This window comes from Trichogramma pretiosum, unplaced genomic scaffold (assembly GCF_000599845.2).
Source record: "Trichogramma pretiosum strain Unisexual culture from Peru unplaced genomic scaffold, Tpre_2.0 scaffold20, whole genome shotgun sequence".
Taxonomy (NCBI): Eukaryota; Metazoa; Arthropoda; class Insecta; order Hymenoptera; family Trichogrammatidae; genus Trichogramma; species Trichogramma pretiosum.
The window spans coordinates 639,187-661,910 of NW_019641696.1; the positions used below are offsets into that span (position 1 = coordinate 639,187).

Genomic DNA, 22,724 nt, shown 5'->3' on the forward strand with positions numbered 1-22,724 from the left:
AGATGATCAACCACTAGACCTCACAATTAAGAAAGAATTTGAAGAAAAATTCTCAGAAAAACTCGAAAAAAAATCTAAAGAAAAGGTCAAAAAATATAAAAAATACAGTCCACAAGCCCTAAAAATAGCTATTATATTAGCGTTTAGAGGTCGTTCAAAATCTCTGGTCGCCAAAGCTTACGGTGTACCCTTACGTACATTGCAGCAAAAAGTAAAAGAAAGAAGAGATGCAGTTGAAGCACTACTACTACTACAGTACGAGCCACAAAAAGACGAGAAAGGGAGGAGAACATTAATTAATTTCTCCTATTCTTCCGATGATGCTAGAGGAAAAATATAAAATTGATTTAATTAAACATCAAAAAGTTGTACATAGTAGTTTTATAATTAATCGATAACAGAAAAACATTGTAATATAATTATTTTTTTGTATTTGAATGAATTTGACACTTAATAAATTGATAATATTATTTTAAATTACTGTTTGAATGATTAATTTTTAACTGACCCTTTCACTTTTTTTTGTGTATAATTGAATAATCAACATAGCAAGACAATAAATAATTTTCATATGGTATATTACAATAAATTTTTCAAAAATATATGATGATTAGAACATTAATTTTCTACTTGTTATAAAATTATGGTATGTAATGTTCTGAGAAGGGAAATTATAACTTTTTAAAATTACTGAATACAATTATAATTAAATATGAAAATAGAATTTGAACTTGAAAAATTTTAATTTTTTATTCGATGAACATTTCAATGACTTTTAGCTCATTTAACCAATGCAAAGACTTATTTTTAAAAGTTGAACTTTGTATTTGCATTAAAAAATAATAATTTAAAAGAGTTGAAATGAAATTATTATACTTGATTGAAAAAATTTCCAGCGAAGTAGAATTTAAGCTTAAAAAATGTATCGTACAAAAATAGCTGTATCTCAGCGAATCTTGCGAATTTTTAACTTCTGAAACCGGCGTTGGAAAGGTGAGAAAAAAACCTATCAGATAGTTTCATGCAATTTTTTCCATAGTTGATTCTACTTAGACATTTCTTGGAAGAAACTAATACACTTTTCGATTTTTCAATTTTTCGTAATGTCGTTTTTTGGGATAAAGATGTATTTTTCTGCATTAAACTAATTTCAAAGTTTATACTAATTTATACCATTGGATTCGTCATGAAAAATCCTAAACTTTAGCAGTGTCAAAAAATTTTCTAAATTTTTTCTGTTCATTTTTAAACGTTTACAAGACGATTTTTTGTTTTTTACGCAGAATAAAGATATCGAAAAAGGGCATTTTTTTCAATGAAATCGCCCTCCTAGGTTAAAACTGACTACGGAATTCGATTCTACACATAAAAATACGCAAGAAAACGTCTTGTCGACATAAATTTTACCTTCTGAGCAATGTTAGCAATCTATTATATGATTGCCATTTTCAGAGCGATTTTGCTAAATTTCCGAAGCACGTTTTTAAACTTCAAACGCCTATCGACACCGGTTCCGGTCACTTTTTTGACTTCTGCAGCCCGGCTTTTTTCATCTGAAACCTTGAACTTTCAGCTCAGCCATGAGCCCAGGCGATACAAAAAATTTTTTCAAAAACGACCCGGTCTACTCTACACCATACATCGTGTGAAAGTCCCTCATCTATATTGAGCGTGCCTAACTCAATTTTTGTGGATCATATCAGGCACACAATATTGTAGCGCGGCAGTACACAGTAACACATGAGTGGCTATACCACTCATTCCTCTTCGCCCCTCCCCTCCCCCCTCCATAGCAGTATACGCCGTTATATTTTATATATAGCAGCGACATCGCTCAATACATATATCGCAGTCGAAATTTATTGTTACCTCAGTTCAACGTGAAATTTCATAGAAGACATACGCAATTATGAGTTCACTGCAGATTAGAGAAAACTATGAAGATTACTTACAGAAATGGGATAAAAATTGTAACACGTTGCCGGATAAAGAAAAAAAAATTTATAACAGCTTGAGAAGGGCCACTCAAGAAATTTTTTTTTGCCACATGAATTTACCAAAAAATCTAGTAAGTAAAACTTTTCATACTTACTTTCCATAAATATTAAACCATTAACCATTTGAATTATTTGTGAACATAGGAATTTTGATACAGAATATAAACGCAGTTTAAACAGAGTATTTCGGCGTGAAAAAGCCCGTATATTTCAACTAGTAGGTATATTGATCGGGTGTTTTTTATTTTTAGTGTGCGATTATTTGCAATAATCAGAAACGAGCATTATGAAGAATTGTCATCATAAATAATTAGCATTAATGTCGAATTAAAAGTTAAGGTTCATAAAAATAAATAATCATTGAATCATTGCTTGTGTTTTTTTAAATTTATTCTGGCGCGCATCAAGGATGATCCGACGTCACGGTGTAGTGCACTTAGCTGAAAAAAGGCCGATTTGGACAAAAAATTATAGTAGCAAGCGACGAAATTTTGCACAAATGTAGCTCTTATTATGCAGAATAACTGTGTAAAATTTTATCTATGTCGGATGCATAGTTTTGGAGATATTGATTTTACAAGACACACGACCCAACACTCGACCAGTGCCTGTCTCTTCGGAGCGAGCTCAACACAAACGCGAAAATCGACAGACACGCAGCGCGCACGGCGTGCTAGTTTAGGGCGTCTGTACATAGCTCTTACGCGCCGCGTTAGCGCCGCGACGCGCTCGTGCGTAATCAGGGTTTCAACTGCAAAATAAAATATGAACCCATCCGATTAATGTGGAAGTAAATATTAACCTCTAAGTATTCGCATCGCATAGTTGAAACCCTGATTACGCACGAGCGCGTCGCGTAAGAGCTATGTACAGACGCCCTTAGGCGCTGAGGGGGTTTCGTGTGCATTGGCAGGTCCCACAAAAAACGAAGTGTTTTTCTACGTATTTTGACCCGCTGAATCCGAATTTTCAACTCTCACCTCGCTCAGATGGTCGAGTAATTTGTTATAAACAAATTAATTGAGTTTGCCTGATTTAGAATTATTATTTTTAGATATAATTACGATCTAGGGAAGAAAAAACAGAAAAACTAAGATTATGTTATTTACACATTTATTAACAAAATATAAGATACAATAATACAGTTTTAAAATTTTTTAAGCTATTGTACAAATCTAGTCAGTCTAATAGTCGTTATTTTCGACATGATTATAAAATATGAAGTACAATAGAAATTTCTGAAAAGTACAATAGAACTAGTACCTAACTAAAAACCATAGAATTTAATCAACTTTGGCTTTTTTGGCACGATGGCTATCCCAATCAGAACTATTGTTATTAACAGGATTAAATCCTCGCTATCACTTTTATCACAGCTAACGCCACTTTCATAATTTCTATTTTGTTTTATTTCATTAGAATTATTAGAATCATTATAATTATTAGATGCATCATTAACACCAAACTTCATTTCTACATAATCATTAAACAATTCTTTTTTTTTTAAAGGAGGTTCTGATGGAGGTTTTTCACTATTTTCATCATATTCTGCACTTATGAGTTTTATTTTATCTCGATAATCTTTCACGCTCAATCTATTCGCAGCTCTTTTGCGAGAAAACATTTTAATTATTAATTTTATGTGATTTTCAACGCTTACAAACATACACTGTCTATTAATTTATATACAAAATCATTGATGTAATAAGAGCTCTGGGCCTGATCAGGTCTTGAACGGGACCTGAAGTTCATTTAAAAAATTTTTTAAACTTATGGGCTCCGTATCCGGCCCGGAAAAGCACCTTATTACACCCCATTTCAGGTGCCAGAAGGATATTGTTCTACTTTCAAATCAGGGCCGGAATATAAGTCCGGGCACCCGTATTTAGTTTCCAGTCGGGCTATCGAGTGCGTATTATGACCGACGCTGAGCAGGATGTTACCCTTAACTCCATCTGGAAAGATATTCGCGCTCGAAGTCGATCACAGTTCATGCTCAGACCCGAGCACGAAATGCTCTCGGGTTCTGCCGATGAGAGCGAATTAATCATGAATCATGAATTTGAAAGATTAATGTGTCTATATGCGTAACGCAGCACACAGAGTTAGCATGACAGAACATAGGGCAAATATGTTGGATTCTTAATATCTTTTGAAAATGGTTTAAAACACCCATTTATAATTATATCATTCGAAAGCGAATAAGATTTCCTATAACATCTATAATCTTTTCATTTAATAAACTATCATTGGTTAAAATTTCACTTCCATCTAAATTTTTTTTCATTTTCGCTACAGCCTGCTGAAGGGGGCTTAATATACTGTGTTTTATATTTGCATTGATTTATTTTAAAAAACAGTTTGTAAAACCAAAATGACAGTCATTACATAGTAATTCACTTGACTATAATACTTAACTCATTGTCAAATTGACCAAGTATTACATTGTGGACGAATGTTGCGAGAGTCACCACCCCATATAAATTTCTTACATTCAATATTTATTCATTTTTGTTAAATCTATTCAATAATTGTGACTGAGTGGCTCAAGACTGAGCGTAAATCGTATTCACCGCAACACTGAAACAAACTCAGCCGAACTCGAGCGTGATACATGCTCGAGCTCGAGCGTGAATCGCACTCAGTGCTGGTTATGAAACGAGCTCAGTAGAACTCGAGTGTGATTCGTTTTCAGCATTCGAGCGTAAAACATGGTCAAAAGTTTTTCCGTGTAAGTTGATTTGGTTACTATTGGTATTCATCTCAATGATTAATTTTGGTGTTACGTTTGTAACTTACAAAAAAAATTTCTTATGATCACCCCCCTAAACTTCGGTTCTGGATCCGCCCCTGTGGCGAAACCGCGTACTTTCGACCAGGGGATGAAGAAAAATTGTTCAATCACCAATACCAAAATCTTCAATACCAGCTATTTCGGGATTTGGATTTTAGTGCTTTTTTTTAAGGTATTTACTGTGAAAAATTTTTATGGAAGTATTATAAATGAATGCGAAGTTTTTTCCAGGTCGATTTTCTCTAAGTAGGTGTTTTTAAAAGTTATAAACATAATTGATTCTTTAAACCGTCATATCTGCTAAACTATTTGATAATATATCAAAAGAATTTTTCATTACATTGCTTTTATTCATTTTTTAGGCCAAAGCAGAAAAATTGAAATTCGAGGACAAATTTCGTATTCATATCCAAGAACTAAGAACCACTTTTTACGAATGGTTAAAATCAAAGAATCCGACGGTCCATAAGGCCGCTACCGTAATAAAAAAAATAAGACTACTACTTTTAAGTAGTCAATTGAATTTGACGACAGATGATCCAAAATTTACTCTTGATCTGCACTATTTTGACATCAACGAAGCTTTGGAAATGGTCAACAATTTTTTACAACAGCAAACAAACAAACAGGTAAAATATACATTAGTTACCGGAAAAGGGAACCACAGCCCAAATGGTAAACCACGGTTAAAAGAAGCTGTTACCAATCTCCTTAAGGATAAGTATTCATCCTCCATACGGTACGTGAGTCAATTATTTTAGAACAGCACCAACTATATTGTTATAGTATAATTACATTGGATATCAATTTTTAATTTTAGCATTGAAAAGCAAAATAATGAAGGTCGGATTGTTTTAAGTTTCATCAACTGAAGCATAGATATTTATCGGACTCGCAGCTCAGTGAATAGAGATCTCTGTCCAAGACAATGACGAGTCGACAAATGTTGTGTTAAAAATTAACCAACGTACAACAGATTCAGAATTGAATGGTACTTATGAAGCATTTACAGCAGAAAAATATTTCAGGGAGGAAGCTCTTTGCCAATGAATTGGCAGTGGTTTCAATATTTAAATTTAGTATTCTTGATTTTAATATCTTGTTTCTAATATAAAGAAACATTTAAAAGTCCCGAAAACAGTAATAATTATAAAAATCATGTGAAAATTTTGGATTCGGCTCAATAATTCAAAATCTGCCGCTCACGCAGTTGATGGTATGAACACACGCCATCAGGCGGCCAAACATCAACCATGCGTCCATGTGCGGCTAGCACAATTATGCTTCACATAGTCTGCAGTCTCTTGACGCACGTGTTGCGAGCGCATACATCACTGATTGATTTCCTTATTGTATTGTATTTATTTTTGCTATAAAATCAACATGGGTCTAAATAAAAGTGCGGATGATAGTGGCCAGTTACAAATGAAAAAGAAAAGGAAAATCAAAAATAAGAAAGTACAAAGTGAATTTGAAGAATCCTCGGTTCCTGAATCAGTAGAGTGAGTATTTTTTGAAATTTGTTTTCAATGATTGAAAATTGATTGAAAATATTTTATATTTTGTTTTCCTTTTTGACAGAAATGATGAAGATGTTTCTACCAACATGGACCAAAATGAAAGCGTGGATGATTGCGATGAACCACAGATAAAAAAGAAAAAGAAAGAAAAAAAGAAGTGAGTTTACAATGAAATTGAAAACAATCGTAGTTCCTGAATCGATAGATTAACAATATTTGAGTACAGTCTCATTTTATTGATAAAAATCTTAATAATTTCTTTTTGACAGAAATAAAGAAGATGTCACATCTGCAAAAAGTAATGAAGGTGATGATGAAAGTAAAGGAGAACCAAAAAAAAAAGAAAAATCAATACGGCAAATTAAAAAAGAGAAGCACGAAGAACGTCTTAATTTAGCTCGAGAGGCCAGCAAACTGGAAAGTGCTAAAAAAGCATTAAATTATGTTTCAAAGGTAAATGTCTTTTAATTTAATAAATTATTCATATTTCTGCATTTTAAATTGAGTTTAATTAAAAAATATAAATTTATTACAGTGGAAACATGCAAAAAGTCATTGGAAGTTTGAGAAATTAAAACAGATTTGGTTAATGGACAACTTTTTAAGTGACAAATATGTACCTGATTCAATGTTCCCGACTATACTTGAATATTTTGAAGGAATTAAAGGTTTGGCAAGACAAAAACTGACTGATAAAGCAACAGCAATAATCAAAAAGATAGAGGATGGTGCTGAAGGTGTTGAGAACGATGAAGAAGGCAAGAAAACTACCGAATACACAAGAGCAAAAAAACTTATTGAGGCATTGAGTAGTAAAGAATAAGTTGACTTTACGATAAAAACATTTATTATAATCACATAAAGTTGTATATAGAACAGCATTAACTAGTTGATAAATAAATGTCAATGCATTTTTGATATACCCAAATATGACATTGTCATATAATTAAGTATATAACAGTTTTTAATAATCTATACAATAAAAACTCTAATTAATTTACAACAAACGTGCTGCTTTAAATTATTATACAATCATGATTTTTGGAGATATTTAAGCTTCAGCGTATTTGTCAACAAATTTCTTCAATTTGTCAACGTCTTGCAATCCTACAATTTTTTCCAAAACTTTCCCATCTTTCATAGCCACTAGAACTGGAACTGAATTGACCTACAAAATAAATTGAAAATGAGATCAGTATAAGAAAAAAAATAAATAACATCACCAGTTACTATTACTAACATCGTAATCCAGTGCAAGATCTGTGTTTTCATCTATGTCTACTTTGGCTAAAACAATTTTTCCTTGTTTTTCTGCAACTACTTGTTCTATTCTCGGTGTCAATAACCTGCATGGATTACACCATCTGTAAAAAATAATTTCAATTTAATACTTAGAGTCAAATTACTTCTACCTAATTCAAATCAATACTAACGTCGCGAAAAAGTCCACTATTACAGGAACTTTTGAGTTTTTGACGCGCTCATTGAAGTCGTTGGAGTCTTGAACTTTAAAACTACTGGATCTGGCGGCTTGTTCTTGCGTAGAGGCACTTGCAAAAGTCCTCGACTGCAGAGTCCTCAAAACTGATCTAACTCCGGTTCTCAACATGTTTTTTCTGATTATAAGACAGACAACAATTAATTCATATACACAATGAATACTGTGCGTCGTTGCAATATTACATAAAAATGGTTAAATTTTAATGAACTCGAAAGAAAAATATCAATCGCATAATCTTACCCAATCGTCAAAGTCAATTACAATGAAAATACGTTGTTAGCAAGATGATAACTCGATAAATAGTCAAGTATAAATAGAAGTGTACCGACCACCACACACGCTTTTGCATTCAGTATAACGCAAATAACGAACAGACGACAAAATGTGAGGTTACGATTGAGTGTAGATGGAGTTGCTCGACGATTGAAATTTGAAATATAAGTTGAGCGGTAGGTTTAAAAACAAAAATTGATATTTTATTTTTTATAAAAATTATTACGATTTTGTTTAATTGAATTTCATAAAATATATATATATTATAGGACATCTCTTATTATAAACATTGCACACTCGATAGTTTTACAATGTGCCCGAAGACTCGCGATCGACTTTTCTACATTTGTGCGGCAATATCATCCTCAATCCGTACAGTTTATTAAAAACATATATCATCAGAAATACTCCGGCGGAAATACAAGCCGAAGGCTGGACATAATAATAATAAGCCGCCTCCACGATCGATTTCAATTCCTCGATTATCCTCTGATGGACCAAGCCGAACTTGCGTATCAATCTGACGAGTTTGTGCCTCTTGGCTCGGGTCTCGCAGCTGTCCAGTACCTGTCTGAAGACGTACGCGTAAAATTCGGCGACCTCGTCGGTATTGGCCTCGGTCAGCACCGGCGGCCATTCCTCGTGGCAGGCGACGCAGCCGCAATCCCGCCCGGGTCTGCGATGCTCCAGTGCCAGCTCGAAGAAGGCCGTACCGTAGGTCTCGACGAGCGGCTCGCCCTCCTCGATCGGCAGTATGGCGTACCAGATTTCGCGACCGGGCCCGGTCTTCATCGATCTCACGTTGGGGTTGCAGCTATGGGGTATCAGTCGCGCCAGGCCGTTGATCGAGTATCCTCGCTCGCAACAGGGCGTCGGGGAGAGACATGCGTTACCGGCGTTTTCCGGGCAGCGGCCTTCTTGCTCGATCACCTGATTGAATTCATTTCATGTCATCGAATGATAAAGCTGTGTAAAATATTGTAGTTAGAAATACTCACTTTGATTCCGTAATCATGAGTAATGAGAGCTATTCTAAATATCAGTGAGCCTATGAATACTGCATCGTGATTTTTTGTGAAGTCCTCAATCGAATCGAACCCAATGTTTTTGCCAAGAAAATCTTTCATCTTAGCAAGTAAAATTACTGACCTACAACTTTCGTGCGCAAGGTAAGCGGTAGCTTCTTCACTGACTTGATTGCAAGCATATGCTAACAAACTTACAATTGAAGAGTAAGGAAATTCTGCATCATCAAAAGAATTGTTTTGTGCTAGAGGACAAAAAATTCACATTTTCAATATAAATAAAGATAAAATGTAATATAAAAAAGTTCACTTTGACATACCTTTATTATAATCAATTTTCTCAACTGCTTTTTTTAAATTCTCTATACTCTTAAATTCTTTTACACCTGCAATGACTATTCTGATTGATAAATGAATCAAATAATTATAAAAACTATTTCCATCCACTATTTTATCAATCAAATTGCATTCAACATCATGGTACAGCTTTTCAGCCTCAATTTTACATTTGTCAGAACAATAAATAACATGAGTGCAATCGTTACAAGGTATCCCAGCCCAGGCAACTCCAAGACAATGGTCACAAAAGTTGGCTGGCTTTTTGAAACTTGGTACTGTAATTGTTGGCTTTGACACTATTACCAGCTCACCTGGTTGAATATAACGAGAAGCAACTAGATGCTGGCCTTGTTGTGCATTATTTTCAACACGAACTGAAGTGAAAAGTCCCTCAGACTCTTTTTCATACAGTATATCTCGATGAGAATTATCTGTATAGTGACATATTTTGCTTTTTTTTGGAGTATAAAGATTCTTCATGTCAGTGGTCAATTGATCAGGAGAATAAGACAATTCACCATTGGATTTATTGGACCAAATCACTTTACTAGAAAAAAAAAGCAAATTTAATTTGATTTTAATATTTTTTTAAAAAGCATCATGCATTAAGTGAATCATTTATAACTTACTGATCTACTTCTTTATACGCAAATTTTTGAAAAATTCTCTCGACTTTTTTAAGGCATTGAGTAAATTTTTTTCTTTTGAAGTATGTCTCGTTAGATTTATTTATCAGTAATTTAGCCTTGTTAAATACATCATATTTATCTTCTTTTCCAAGATAGGCCAGACATCTAGCCTTACGACAGAGCAATTTGAACTTTAATTCATTTGAGTTTGTGATTTTTAAGGCTCTATCTATATCTTCTATACATTCCTTGTACTTGCAAGTATGAAATAAAAATGCTGATTGATTGCAGTAAGATAAAGCAAGACTTTCCGAATTTGGAGGTGCATACAACTTACTGCGAGCATAACAGTCCCAAATTTGAGCGTGAACTGCATCATCGTGGCATTTCTTATCCAGAAATTTTTGAGTACCTTCCAGTCTCAATATTTTTGCCCAGTCAGAACACTTGGATTCATTTTCATGCTGAGTTTCTAAAAGATTCTTCACATCGTCAACAGTAAAATAATACTGTATCATTTGTTCAAAATAATTATCTTCCGTAGACATTGTTAATGTCATTTCCAACTAGAACCTAAGTTCAAAATAGTTTATAAATTTAACCTCTTGATGTAGCAAAATAAATGCTCAAAAATACACTTTAAAGCAGCACTGTATTATATTAACAACTATCATAGAACGTTAAATAAAGTATCTTTGATTATGTTAATTCGCTACCGGCATGATTAACACTAGACGTGACTTAAAACCCGCAACACAAGTGCCGAGTAAGGCAAAACAAATCTTTGAGCACTCGATACAGGCTAAGCCATGCGTCTAGCAGAAGTCATCATCCACACAAAAATCAAAAAACCAAAAATTAAATATTAAAAAAAAATTTTTTGAATGCATAAAAACGTTAAGCAATCATCTGCATAACTTCTACTATGCTACTTTCATAGATTGCACAAAAAAACGAAAAAATAATAGGTAAAATTAAAATTTCAAATTTCAGTTTGTAGCAATCGATCCGTCATTTACCAAGTGGTGACGTTACCTGACGCCTGACTACTAAACAAACGCAACCTCCTCGATTGATAGTTCAAAACAGTGCAGCTTCAGAGAGCAGCCGGCTATCTCACACGCACGCTACTTGTAACCAAGTGTTTAGTGACCTATTCGTTGTTTACTTATAATAATCAGTCGTGTAAAATTCAACTCGATGGTCTTGTCCACTCAAACCGTTAACGGTGGTAATAAAATGGAGAAGCACAACAACAAGAGCGAGCAGGAGCTCTCCATCACGACCGAGGACGTGGTGTACGAGGAGGAGATCGTACGCAATCCCTACTCGGTCAAACACTGGCAGCGCTACATCGAGCATCTGACCGCCAGCAAGAGCTCGAACTTGAACGTCGTCTACGAGAGAGCTCTGAAGGAATTGCCAGGCAGTTACAAGCTCTGGTACGCCTATCTGCAGCACAGGCTCAAGCGTCTCAAAGGCCGACGCATCGACGATCCGATGTACGAGCAGCTCAATCACATCTTCGAGCGGGCCCTGGTTTTCATGCACAAAATGCCAAGGATCTGGATGGACTATTGTCAATTCATGACCGAGCAAGATCTCGTGAAGAGAACGCGGCACATCTTCGATAGGGCCCTGCGTGCCTTGCCTCTCACTCAGCATCACAGAATATGGCCGCTCTACTTGACGTTTGTAAAAAAATACAACATTCCGGAGACAGCTATAAGGATCTTTCGCAGGTATCTCAAGTTAGCACCCGAGGAGGCGGAGGAGTACATCGACTACTTGATATCCATCGGGAAACTGGACGAGGCTGCGGTCAAACTCGCCGAAGTAGTCAACGCTGACGAATTCGTTTCCAAATATGGGAAATCCAAGCATCAGTTGTGGAACGAGCTGTGCGACTTGATATCAAAAAATCCAACTAAAATCAGATCATTGAATGTCGATGCAATCATTCGTGGAGGACTCAGGAGATACACCGACCAAGCTGGTCCCTTGTGGAATGCTCTTGCTGACTATTACGTCAGAAGTGCTCTTTTTGAAAGAGCTAGAGATATTTACGAGGAGGGCATTCAAAGCATTTCTACGGTAAGAGATTTTGCACAAATATTTGACGCATATGCTCAATTCGAAGAGTTAAGTATAAAACGGAAAATGGAAGAAGTTGGAGAAAATCCAACTCCAGAAGACGATATTGATTTGGAGCTGAGGATTGCCAGACTTGAACATCTTATGAGCAGAAGATTATTGTTATTGAATTCAGTTACTTTAAGACAAAATCCACATAATGTTTCGCAGTGGCATGAACGAGTAAAATTGTATGAAGGCCAACCTCATGAAATCATTAATACTTATACTGAAGCTGTGCAGACAGTCGAACCCAAACAAGCTGCTGGAAAATTACACACTTTATGGGTGGCATTTGCCAATTTTTATGAAAAAAATGGGCAACTGTCAGATGCCAGGACAGTATTTGAGAAAGCCATTCTTGTACCTTATCTTAAAGTCGATGATCTAGCTTCTGTATGGTGTGAGTGGGCTGAAATGGAAATACGCCATGATTGTTATGCTGAAGCATTAAAGTTGATGCACCGTGCTACGGCAATGCCATCCAGAAAAGTAGCTTACCACGATGAAACTGAAACTGTACAAGCGAGATTGTATAAATCTTTAAAAGTATGGTCAATGTATGCTGATTTGGAAGAAAGTTTTGGAACCTTCAAGACATGTAAAGCAGTCTATGATAAGATCATAGATTTGAAAATTGCTACTCCACAGATCATAATAAATTATGGACTATTCTTGGAAGAAAACAAATATTTCGAAGAAGCTTTCAGAGCATATGAGAAAGGCATTGCTCTATTCAGATGGCCAAATGTTTATGATATTTGGAATACATATCTTACAAAATTCCTACAAAGATATGGTGGATCTAAATTGGAAAGAAGTAGAGACCTGTTTGAACAGTGCCTAGAAAATTGTCCACCAAAGTATGCAAAGGCTTTATATTTGTTGTACGCAAAGTTAGAAGAAGAACATGGTTTGGCTCGTCATGCAATGTCAGTTTATGAAAGAGCAACAGGTGCTGTGTTAGATGAAGAGCGATTCGGAATGTTTAATATTTATATTAAAAAAGCAGCAGATATATATGGAGTTCCAAAGACTAGAGAGATTTATGAAAAGGCGATAGAAGTATTAAAGGAAGAAAATGCTCGAGAGATGTGCATGAGATATGCTGATATGGAAACCAAACTCGGTGAGGTTGATAGGGCAAGAGCAATATACATTCATTGTAGTCAATTCTCAGATCCAAGAATGACCAACAAGTTCTGGCAAACTTGGAAAGATTTTGAAGTAAGCCACGGTAATGAAGACACAATGAGAGAGATGCTTAGGATAAAACGTTCAATCCAGGCTGCGTATAATACAACACAGATCAACTTATCGGCTCAAGCATTAACATCTAGTGAAAATAATGAGCCAATCAGTGCCATGGATTCTTTGAATGCAGCCACAACGAAATCTGGTGAACAGCAAGAAATCATGCGCTCTGCCCACACAATCAACTTCGTTCGAGGAGCTACAGTTGGTGGAGCAAGTGCAGAACCAAAAGTTGTTAACCCAGACGAAATTAACATCGATGCAGATGCCATGGACGTCGACGACGATGATGATGACGACGACGACGACGAAATGGACCAAGATAATAGCGAAAATGGCGAAACTGAAGATGTTCCTGTTGAACAACAACAAATTCCAACTCAAGTATTTGGTGGCTTGAAAAATGACGATGAAAACGACTAAATACATTGATTCTATAAATATATTTTCTATAAAATGTAGCTATATGAATGAAATCATAGTTAAAAATAATTGTTAATATCATTACTCAATTAATGATACTGTATAATATTGTATTTATGATATTGTAATAAATTAAAATTTTTTTTTAAGTAACAGTTTTCAGTTTGAAGTTTTAAATAATTTATAGCTTTTAAATTGCTTCAAATGAATAAACATATTGCTCATGCAAGGAGTAAATTAATAAATAGAAAAACTTTAAATATAAAACATCAGATTTATTATTGTCTTGAAAACCTTGATTGAAAATATTCATTCATTTTATTTAATTAACTAAAGTTAAATTGGTATAGGACTACGGATGAGAATCGATTTTTCAAATTTTTCAAAGAAAAGTTGAGTGAGTAATAATGTACAAAGACGAATTTGATTTCTTTATAACATTTTTTATTTTTGATATTGATACATAAATTCTATAAATTTAAAATCTTGAACTGCTATCTCTTTGATGCACTGCATTTACAATAAAAGTCGTAAGGCCTGTTCTATAAGTAATAATTCGAGCCTGCCTATAATACATGATTATTATGATTTATGGAATCCATTTCTACAGATGAAATTATCAAAACACATGTCAGTCTCGGCGCACATGCGCTTTCAAAAGTAAAACAAGCAGACCAGTTTTCTCGCGCAAATCGTGGTGAATGGTTGTACTGTAGTTGCATTTTTGCACATTATTATCGCAACATTACGAAACGGTCATTTCTCAACATTCAGTTTTAAAATTTAAAAAGTTTTCACGAGTTCGATAAACTACGCTCGAAGTTAATCGACTCGTCGGTCATTACTGTCATTACGAATTTATTGCTCACAATAAAAAAAATGCTCGTGCCTAGGTTAAGCCCTGTCTTTCAGAATTTATGCAGAATCAATCGGTAAGTATCCACAAAATATACAAACGGTGTCGTGTCAAAACATATCGAGAGAAAAACTTTTACACCTACTTTCGTCGCTGCCCGGACAGATCGATCGCTCGTAACGTCGTCTCACAACAACGTCGCCTGAAGTCGACGCAGGACGCCGAGGATGAGCCGATCAAGTGGTCCCAGTCGGAGGCGTCGAAATGGAAAGCCGAGTACAGCCGAGCCGGTGGTCCGCCGATCGAGAGGGTCTGGTGGTCCGAGTACTCGGTGATGATCAGCGTCGCCGCGTTCATGATCTACTTCTGCTATCTGCGAGAGGAGAACGACTTGGACGAGCGAATTTACGCCCCGTTGACCGAGACCGTGGTCGGAATTGAGAAGGCATTTCCAGATTACAACTTTCATCAGAAGCCCGATTTTATAATTTATCACGAGGAAAATAAAAGGAAGAAGTTGGAGGCAGCTAAGCAAGCTGAACAAAAAAGGTGATTAGTCTAGGACGATGAAAGTAATGTTTTGTAAGAGTGTAAATATCTGACAGTGAATTGTGTACATATAGTATTCTATTAAAATGTTTTCCTTTCTTGTGTACTTCTTGTTGCAGACTGTATTGATTAAATTGTTTGTAAATGCTTAATTTTAAACTTTTTGACACTTATTTGACGTACACTTTTTATTATTGACATAAAAATATATATAATTTTACATTTCTCATATAATACATAATCTACACTATAATAGACAACTGATAGACTATAGAGGATATAATAATTTTCCCCAAATTAAATCACTGATTATTCTATTCCATTCAATGGGTGGGTGTAAGCTGAATGTATCTGGAATAGATTTTTTCCATGTTATGCTCCATGATGCCATTACAGGTTTGGTTTTCAAAATTGTAGGACCTTTTACTTGTCTTTTCAGTAATTGAATTCCAATAGAACCTGCAACAATTTCATTAAATTTTGATAATCTGCTCAATTACTTTTTACAAAATTCAAATTTAAAATTTATTTTGAAGAAAAGTTTGAATCACATTTCTTATAAAGTATTTTCAATTTGAATTTAATTATTATAAATTAACAAATAAATTACATACCGGTTGTTTCTTTAGTACAAAAGAGCCATTTAAAATAAACATAAATTGGCATGATTTGTAGATAAAATTTTAATCTTGTTAGGAAACCACCAAGACCAATCATGATAACTCTAAGCTAAAAGTTTAAAACTTTTATTAATATATTACATTGTTTAAGAATGAAACTTTATTATTGTGACAACTTACAGTTGAAAAAACAAAATAATAAACCCAGATGGTGGGCATCAAAAATAATAAAATGGTAAACAATGAAGTACCAATAAATAACTGATCAGTCTCGTATTCACAAGAGTCTACTCTGTTTCTTAGAGGGTTTTTCTTTTTACCAAGAAATAATCTGAATAATGCTATGAGTCCTTGTAATTGTAAAGCAAATAACCTGTTGATAAAAATTATTATTAGAAAAAAAATTTTTATTTCTATTGAAATCATTATGAATGATTTTATTTACCTTTGTGCATAGACATAAATGCAATAAGTGTGAAAGCTCACAAGTGTTAAAAGATCAGCAATAATAGCCATTTGACATGTTATTCCAAGTTTGCCAAAAAATAAAAGAATTGCAAAACCAAATTCCATTACAGGATTTACTGCTAGTAAAAATGACAACCATAAATGTAAGTGGTATAAAAAAAATTCTCCTAATATATTATTCAATGGGCGATTCAACTTCAGGCCTGCTGGTGATCCCATTAACCAGCCTATAAGATTTCTAACATAATCTACTACATTCTGTGGAAAAAAAATTTGAAAATTAACTATCAACTACAAAATGTTGACTTCATGAATTGAGTCTAACATTTACCCGTTCAAAATATATAATTTCATAAAATGATGAATCTTCAACAATGTGAAGTATAAATTTTATGGATAAGTATCCTAGTACAGCATCAATTGTCATGGCAATGAGATAATTGGTGGTTTTTAAAGTAAATCTTTTATTCTTTATAAGTGTTCTCAACATCCACTCAGCACTTTCGAACCATTTGATTAAATGTAAGCCAAGAAAAGAAAATCTGATGCCTGGACTGAGAGCTTTTAAAATTCCAGCGATCCACGACACCGGATGCAATAAACTCAAGACTAGCAAGCTAAACAAGTAGGCTCTTATCCAGCCAAACCAAGTATATTGTTTTTGGCTTTTTTTCCTTGACTCATCCCTAGTCAAAACGTTGCGCAATTCGAGAAACTGATCTGCTGGATACTTTTCCGTGTACAGTTCCGTTTTTAACAAATAGTCTCGATCGTAGAGTACAATCTTCGAATGATAATTGTTCAAGTCGATCTTTTGATTGTTCAGAATGACGCTTCGCAGGCAATAATCGTAATTGTTGCTGCTCTGCGGCGACAAGAACATCTCGATCCAGCACGGCAACTTTTTGTCCCAGTACTCTCGACGCTTTTCCCGGCCGTAATAATAGCCGAGCGGCACAACGTCGCCTCGAGGGTATTCCTTTTTGAGCTGCTGCACATTGTCTCGGACACCGAGAACGAAAAATTTGTATTCGCCATCGAGGTTGTCAACGTCGTCGTTGCTCGGCACCAATTCCCCGTATATGCAGCCGGCCTCCAGATAAAAGTCGGCCGGCACGAAGATCAGCAGCGACTTGGTCATTTCGTACAATTGTCGATTACATTTTCAATTCATATGAGTGGATGTAAACACCTACAACAACAACGATGACAATGACAAAAACAACAACAACAAAAAAGTCGTCGTCGCACACGCGCCAGTCATAACCTCGTTGACATCAGCTGATATTCGTGAATAACATCAGGCTGGCTTCTGCCACGGTCGCACGCACGCACCTCGCACCACTTATTCTATGTACTGCACTTAGGGCTTATACCCGCAGCACTGGCAGAAGCTCGTTCCATAAAGCTGCGATAATCGAATTACTGATTAATTATTAAGAACGATATAAGTAGGCTGCATTTAGACGTGCGAACACAGACTCGTCGAGCGCAGAATATAGCCGAGTGCGACTCCGAGTTTTCCGCAGCAAATCGTAAACAAAAACGGTACATTTATTAATTCAATAGACGTTGGTAAAGCTTTGACGTAGATCGTTGTTGTCACTTGACTATTGGCCGCAGGTTTTTTAATGACAACCGTTGTGATTCGTGTGCTCAAAACTTCGAGTGTTCGTGATTTATTTTGTTATCATTTCTTTTTTCTGCAATGAAACTTATGTTTGTGACACTTTAAATATGAGAACAATCGAGTCAAAAATAGTTTCTTAAGTTTATTTTTCAAATGGTAGTTTTCCTAATTAACAAGCACAGATCAATAGTTGTTCCGTTTGAACCTAAACTTTAGTTGTTAACAAAATACAATATGTTCATATTGGATTATATTCAAAAAATATCTTAAGTTTTATTTATAGAATGATTTACCAAGCAACAATTTAATCTAATCCTAACTATCTTTTTAATTAAACAGATTCTGATGAACTGCATCACGTAATGTTAACTTATCAAAACATCCCATTGGGATATCAATGAAACTTGTAGTAAAGTTTAATGGGCCTCTTGGCTTGGCTGTTGGTGGATAATGTCAAACGAAGAGAATCGCCAAGATTCAAAAGTAAATTTAAATACTTCAGCTAGCAATGCTGAAGAATCAGAACAACAGCTATCACAGCAGCAAAAAATTAGCAGTCAACAGCTATTTAGAAAATCCAATACCAAAATTGAAGTCAGAAGTTCCAAGATATTACTGGATGAAAAACTATCTAGCAAAATGTTCACATATGCCAGAGAAACAATATGTTTTTTTCTTGCCATAGCTTTTACAGCACTTGCAGCATTACACAGTTCGTAAGTGATAACATTTTTAATGGAAAAAGAATTATAAACTAAAAGTTTATTATTCTTTCAGACCACCACGAATATCAAAACCTCCTATTGCAAGGCCATTTTTCAATGAAAGTTCCTTAGTTCTCGATTACTATAAGGGTCATTTAGGAGCACTAATTGATAGAGTAACAGATTTTGATTTCTGTTTTGTAATGTATTATGCTCCATGGGATGCAGAAAGTCAAATTGTAAAAGAAGAGTTTGAAAAAGTTGCCCAGTACTACAATTCTCAGGTTACCATCAATTCTGAATGAACAGAAAAATGATATTTACAATCATTACAATATTAATTATGAATACAGGTGTTTTTTGCTGCAATAAACTGTTGGCATCCAGGATCAGAATGTAGGGCTCGATATAGTAAGATACAAAGCTATCCTGTTCTTATGATGTATCCAGCAAAAGAATCAGGAATTCAGTACAAAGGAGTTCGGAGTGCACCTTACATGATACGCTTCATACATAACTTTATGAATCCTATAATAAGAGTTAGCAAAGACGATGAAATAATGGAATTATTGAAATCATATGATGTAAGTTAACTAATTTTTATTGAAAATATTGAGTAATTCATAAAATTATTATTTTTTCAATCAAAGGCCGTAATGATTGGCTACTTTCGTTTTGACGGTATATCAAGAAGTCCAGGTTACAGAGAATTTTATCGAGCGGCTTTGCGAAATCTAGAACGTGATCCCAATGGGGAAGTAGCATTTGTAGCAGTAATAAATAAAGATCTTATAGAGGATCACGGAGTAATGAAATTCCCTTCAGCTAGTTTATTGATGTGGAACGAAACTTTGGTACTGTAATGATATCATATTTTTACATTACAATTTAATTTTTTCTAATTGTATTACCCCTACGATTTTAGTTTTATCCAGACACGAGTAAATGGACTTCAGATAATATCAACAATTGGATAAGCAGTTCTCTCCACCGAGTCGTAACTTGGATCCAACCACCCGGCAGTAAATCTCTAACTTTTGCTCCTTACTTATGGGACGGCCCTGTTTTATTTTTATTTACTCCACGTAATCCTCTTCATTTCGATAACGATAATTATAATTTAGTGAGTATTCGACGGTCGAATAAGATAATAATTCAGGCGAATACTTTAATTTCCCTCTACTTTTTTTTCACCAACAGTTGAGAGAAATAGGACTTCAATACTACGACTGCGTCGGCAATCCGCAAATAAACGACACGGTGTCGAGGCTGCGCGAGAGTCGAAACGCTGCGGCACAGCGAGCCTTCAAGCGCCGAGAATACTGCACGGGTCTACTCGACGAGGAGGAGCAGCAGCAGCAACGGCAGCAGCTGCACCAGGAGTCGATTCTCGCGCAGAGGGTCGCCAGACGCGAAAGGTCCTGGAGCAACATCACCGTGGAGTGTTGCACGGGCACGCCGACGAATCGCTGCGTCTCGTGCACGAAGAAGCAGCCGTTGCCGAGGGACGAGTCGCAGGCCGTCTGCGCCGCGCCCGGGGCGTTGGCCTGTCGCAGCCTCGACGTGTTCGGCGCCGAACTGCCACTGATTCTGGACGAACGTCCGACGGCGACTTACGCTCGTCCTGGCAGCTTCGAAGGCGACAACGAGGACAACAACAGCTGCTCGGCCAACGAGAGCTGCGACGAGCGATCCAGCGATACGGGAAACGACGAAGAAGAAGTCGAGAGGATCGATCCTCGATCGGCGGCGTCGGTACAGAAGGCCCACGAACGCGAGGAGTGTCGCCGATTTCTCGCCGGATACAGCTACCGAAGGCCTGTGTTTCCTCGCGACGAAGACGACGCCGCCGCCGATTCGAAAGAGGAGGAAGTCCAGCTCACCAAGGACAGATGCCACGTGAACAAGACTCTGGCGTTGGTGGCGATCGACAGTTTGCATTATTTTCACTTCTCCGAGGGCCTCGGTATCGAGCTCGGTGACAAATCGGATAAAACGGCTCTCGTGATACTCGACCCAATGGTAAGAATCATTCGCTTTCTCCTATGTATCGAGCGAGACATCCGTTTCACGAGTCGTTTTATTTTCTCGCCGCAGGACGAATCTCAGTACGTACTGCAAGACGATTTCGGCCGCAATACCCTGGCGCGATTCATCAACAATTATACGCACGGATATCTCAGACGAACGCTGCGCTCGAACAATCCTCAGCGATTCATTCGCACGCCCGCGACGAAGCAGCAGTGCGAGTCCGATGGACAATCGAGAGTATGCGTGGAAGAATTGTCTACCGAAACATTTCTGAAAACGATACTCAATCCCGATAAGGTTCGTTCTCACGAGTTTTGAATAATTATGCGTAAGATGAGGTCAAACTCGAAATGAACACAATTTTTGTCTTTTTGTCCAACACAGGACGTAGTTGTGATGTATCATTCGCCATACTGTGGATTCTGCAGTGCCGTCGCTTACGTTTACCTGACCGTTGCGCATTACCTCGCCAAAATGGACCATTTAGAATTCGTGAGGATCGACGGCGACAATAACGACTTGCCGTGGGAGTACACGATGACGCGTTATCCTTCAATCCTATTTTTCCCCGCTAGAAGGTAAGCGCATCGATAACGCAACTTCAACGACTCCTCTTTCTAAATTCATTTCTATAAGAGAGAAAAAAATCGTGCGAATTTCAGAAAAGAGGATAGCACCCTGTTTCCGTGGAAGCTGCCCATCTCCGTGGGAAACCTGCTGAATTTCGTGCTGGCGAATCTCGACGCGGAGTCGCACGTCGAGGCGCTGATCAACGTCTGTGCCGCGACCGGCGGCTCCTCGGACTGCGTCGAGCGCGTCAGATGGCTGTGCCTGGACGTGATAGAGGAGCACCTGCGCGAGTTCCGCCAGCTCCGCAGGCTCGACCAGTATCGCCGTGGCGTCGTCAGCGGCGAGCCCAACAATTCGAGGAAGAAAATTTTGTTGCTCAAGCTGGCCTTAATCAGAGAGGTTCATCTGGAGCTTCAGACCTGTAAAAAGCTCGATAAAGATACACACATGGTAATTAATAATGTTTTGTATGAGTAATGTTTGGTATTAATTCCGGTAATAATTTTTTTGGATCTTCGCTTACAGGTAGGAGTGTTGAGAAGCAAGTTCCGGACTTTTTATAGAAAAATAGAAAAGCTGCGACAGAATAGAAAAACAACTAATTCTACTTCCAGCAATGAAGAAAAGGAACAGAAAAGTTTGTGATATACTAGATTTTCTAATTTAATAAATTTATTGCTGAACTATGCACTCTTTCCGAGTTGAACCATTTTACCCGACGACAATTTAAAAACGGCAATGCAAAGAATATTTGTGAATTCTTCGTAATGTCCAATCGTAACATTTCGGGTATTCCGATAAAATTTTCTAAAAGAATCTAGCTTTTGATGCGAGTAAGAAGAAACTAAATAATTAGTATATGTTTCTTGCCATAAGAGAGCTATATTTTTCTTCAAATACTTACAATCTCATCAAGAAACACATTCCCTATTGTTATGCTATAGTCCAATTTAGTCATGTTAGACTGAAAAAAGCAAATGAATTATGTACAACGAAATTACACTTGTTTTTTAATAGTTTTTAAGGATAATAAAATCATCACAATTGTTATAATATTAAGAAAAAATCGAATTTTTTTTTTGTTATTTAAGAATAAGAGGTGCTACAAGCAAATTGTGTTTAATTGATGTGGTTTTAAAGTGACCAAAAAACAATCATGAACTACTATATTGTAAAATTATATCAGATTTATTTTAAAATTAGAGTTATAGAATTAGAAACAAATCGATGTAAGATTCATTGAAAATTGTGAAACGAGCGTGAGTGTTAAAAACAATACCTATTTTATTAGTGTGCTTGATAAAACGAATGTGTAATATAATATCAAATAAAAAATATGTATTTAACAAATGTTTTTATTACCAATGTAATACTTGAAAAGAACCTCAACTTTCTTCATTCACATCGT

The 22,724-nt window shown here is 36.1% G+C and overlaps 7 protein-coding genes across 10 annotated transcripts; 4 read left to right on the forward strand and 3 right to left on the reverse strand.

Annotated features, from left to right (window-relative positions):
* Positions 1–6,098: 6,098 nt before the first annotated feature.
* LOC106656917 (uncharacterized protein C7orf50 homolog) lies at positions 6,099–7,318 on the forward strand. Its single transcript, XM_014378102.2, has 4 exons — positions 6,099–6,293; positions 6,373–6,468; positions 6,581–6,764; positions 6,847–7,318. Exons 1-4 carry the CDS (start codon positions 6,175–6,177, stop codon positions 7,132–7,134), a joined length of 687 nt encoding a protein of 228 aa, XP_014233588.1. The 5' UTR covers positions 6,099–6,174; the 3' UTR covers positions 7,135–7,318.
* On the reverse strand, positions 7,136–8,160 carry LOC106656918 (thioredoxin, mitochondrial). The gene is made up of 4 exons (XM_014378103.1): positions 8,053–8,160; positions 7,745–7,927; positions 7,552–7,675; positions 7,136–7,479 (listed from the first exon to the last, which is right to left on the reverse strand). The coding sequence occupies exons 2-4, from the start codon at positions 7,918–7,920 to the stop codon at positions 7,363–7,365; spliced, it is 417 nt and encodes a 138-aa protein (XP_014233589.1). The 5' UTR covers positions 7,921–7,927; positions 8,053–8,160; the 3' UTR covers positions 7,136–7,362.
* Positions 8,161–8,360: 200 nt separating this feature from the next.
* LOC106656889 (SET and MYND domain-containing protein 4-like) lies at positions 8,361–10,859 on the reverse strand. Of its 2 annotated transcripts, XM_023462096.1 has the most exons (5): positions 10,416–10,859; positions 10,079–10,332; positions 9,431–9,996; positions 9,084–9,355; positions 8,361–9,015 (listed from the first exon to the last, which is right to left on the reverse strand). In XM_023462096.1, the coding sequence occupies exons 1-5, from the start codon at positions 10,455–10,457 to the stop codon at positions 8,392–8,394; spliced, it is 1,758 nt and encodes a 585-aa protein (XP_023317864.1). In that variant the 5' UTR covers positions 10,458–10,859; the 3' UTR covers positions 8,361–8,391. The 2 variants fall into 2 exon arrangements, with proteins under 2 accessions (XP_023317864.1, XP_014233532.1); XM_014378046.2 differs by having other exon boundaries at positions 10,079–10,859.
* Positions 10,860–11,017: 158 nt separating this feature from the next.
* LOC106656964 (pre-mRNA-splicing factor SYF1) lies at positions 11,018–14,043 on the forward strand. The gene has a single exon (XM_014378183.2). It carries the CDS (start codon positions 11,279–11,281, stop codon positions 13,886–13,888), a length of 2,610 nt encoding a protein of 869 aa, XP_014233669.1. The 5' UTR covers positions 11,018–11,278; the 3' UTR covers positions 13,889–14,043.
* A 395-nt stretch (positions 14,044–14,438) lies between these two features.
* Positions 14,439–15,446, forward strand: LOC106657174. Its single transcript, XM_014378545.2, has 2 exons — positions 14,439–14,820; positions 14,910–15,446. Exons 1-2 carry the CDS (start codon positions 14,768–14,770, stop codon positions 15,295–15,297), a joined length of 441 nt encoding a protein of 146 aa, XP_014234031.1. The 5' UTR covers positions 14,439–14,767; the 3' UTR covers positions 15,298–15,446.
* Positions 15,447–15,462: 16 nt separating this feature from the next.
* LOC106657173 (phosphatidylinositol N-acetylglucosaminyltransferase subunit Q) lies at positions 15,463–17,741 on the reverse strand. The gene is made up of 6 exons (XM_014378542.2): positions 17,649–17,741; positions 16,713–17,573; positions 16,359–16,639; positions 16,094–16,286; positions 15,908–16,022; positions 15,463–15,752 (listed from the first exon to the last, which is right to left on the reverse strand). The coding sequence occupies exons 2-6, from the start codon at positions 17,520–17,522 to the stop codon at positions 15,562–15,564; spliced, it is 1,590 nt and encodes a 529-aa protein (XP_014234028.1). The 5' UTR covers positions 17,523–17,573; positions 17,649–17,741; the 3' UTR covers positions 15,463–15,561.
* A 100-nt stretch (positions 17,742–17,841) lies between these two features.
* LOC106657172 (thioredoxin domain-containing protein 11) lies at positions 17,842–22,696 on the forward strand. 3 transcript variants are annotated; one of them, XM_014378539.2, is made up of 11 exons: positions 17,842–17,929; positions 18,351–18,727; positions 18,789–18,999; positions 19,069–19,299; positions 19,366–19,569; positions 19,641–19,838; positions 19,916–20,737; positions 20,813–21,043; positions 21,131–21,324; positions 21,409–21,766; positions 21,842–22,696. In XM_014378539.2, the coding sequence occupies exons 2-11, from the start codon at positions 18,462–18,464 to the stop codon at positions 21,959–21,961; spliced, it is 2,835 nt and encodes a 944-aa protein (XP_014234025.1). In that variant the 5' UTR covers positions 17,842–17,929; positions 18,351–18,461; the 3' UTR covers positions 21,962–22,696. The 3 variants fall into 3 exon arrangements, with proteins under 3 accessions (XP_014234025.1, XP_014234026.1, XP_014234027.1); XM_014378540.2 differs by lacking the exon at positions 17,842–17,929 and adding an exon at positions 17,971–18,051; XM_014378541.2 differs by lacking the exon at positions 17,842–17,929 and adding an exon at positions 18,100–18,167.
* Positions 22,697–22,724: the final 28 nt, after the last annotated feature.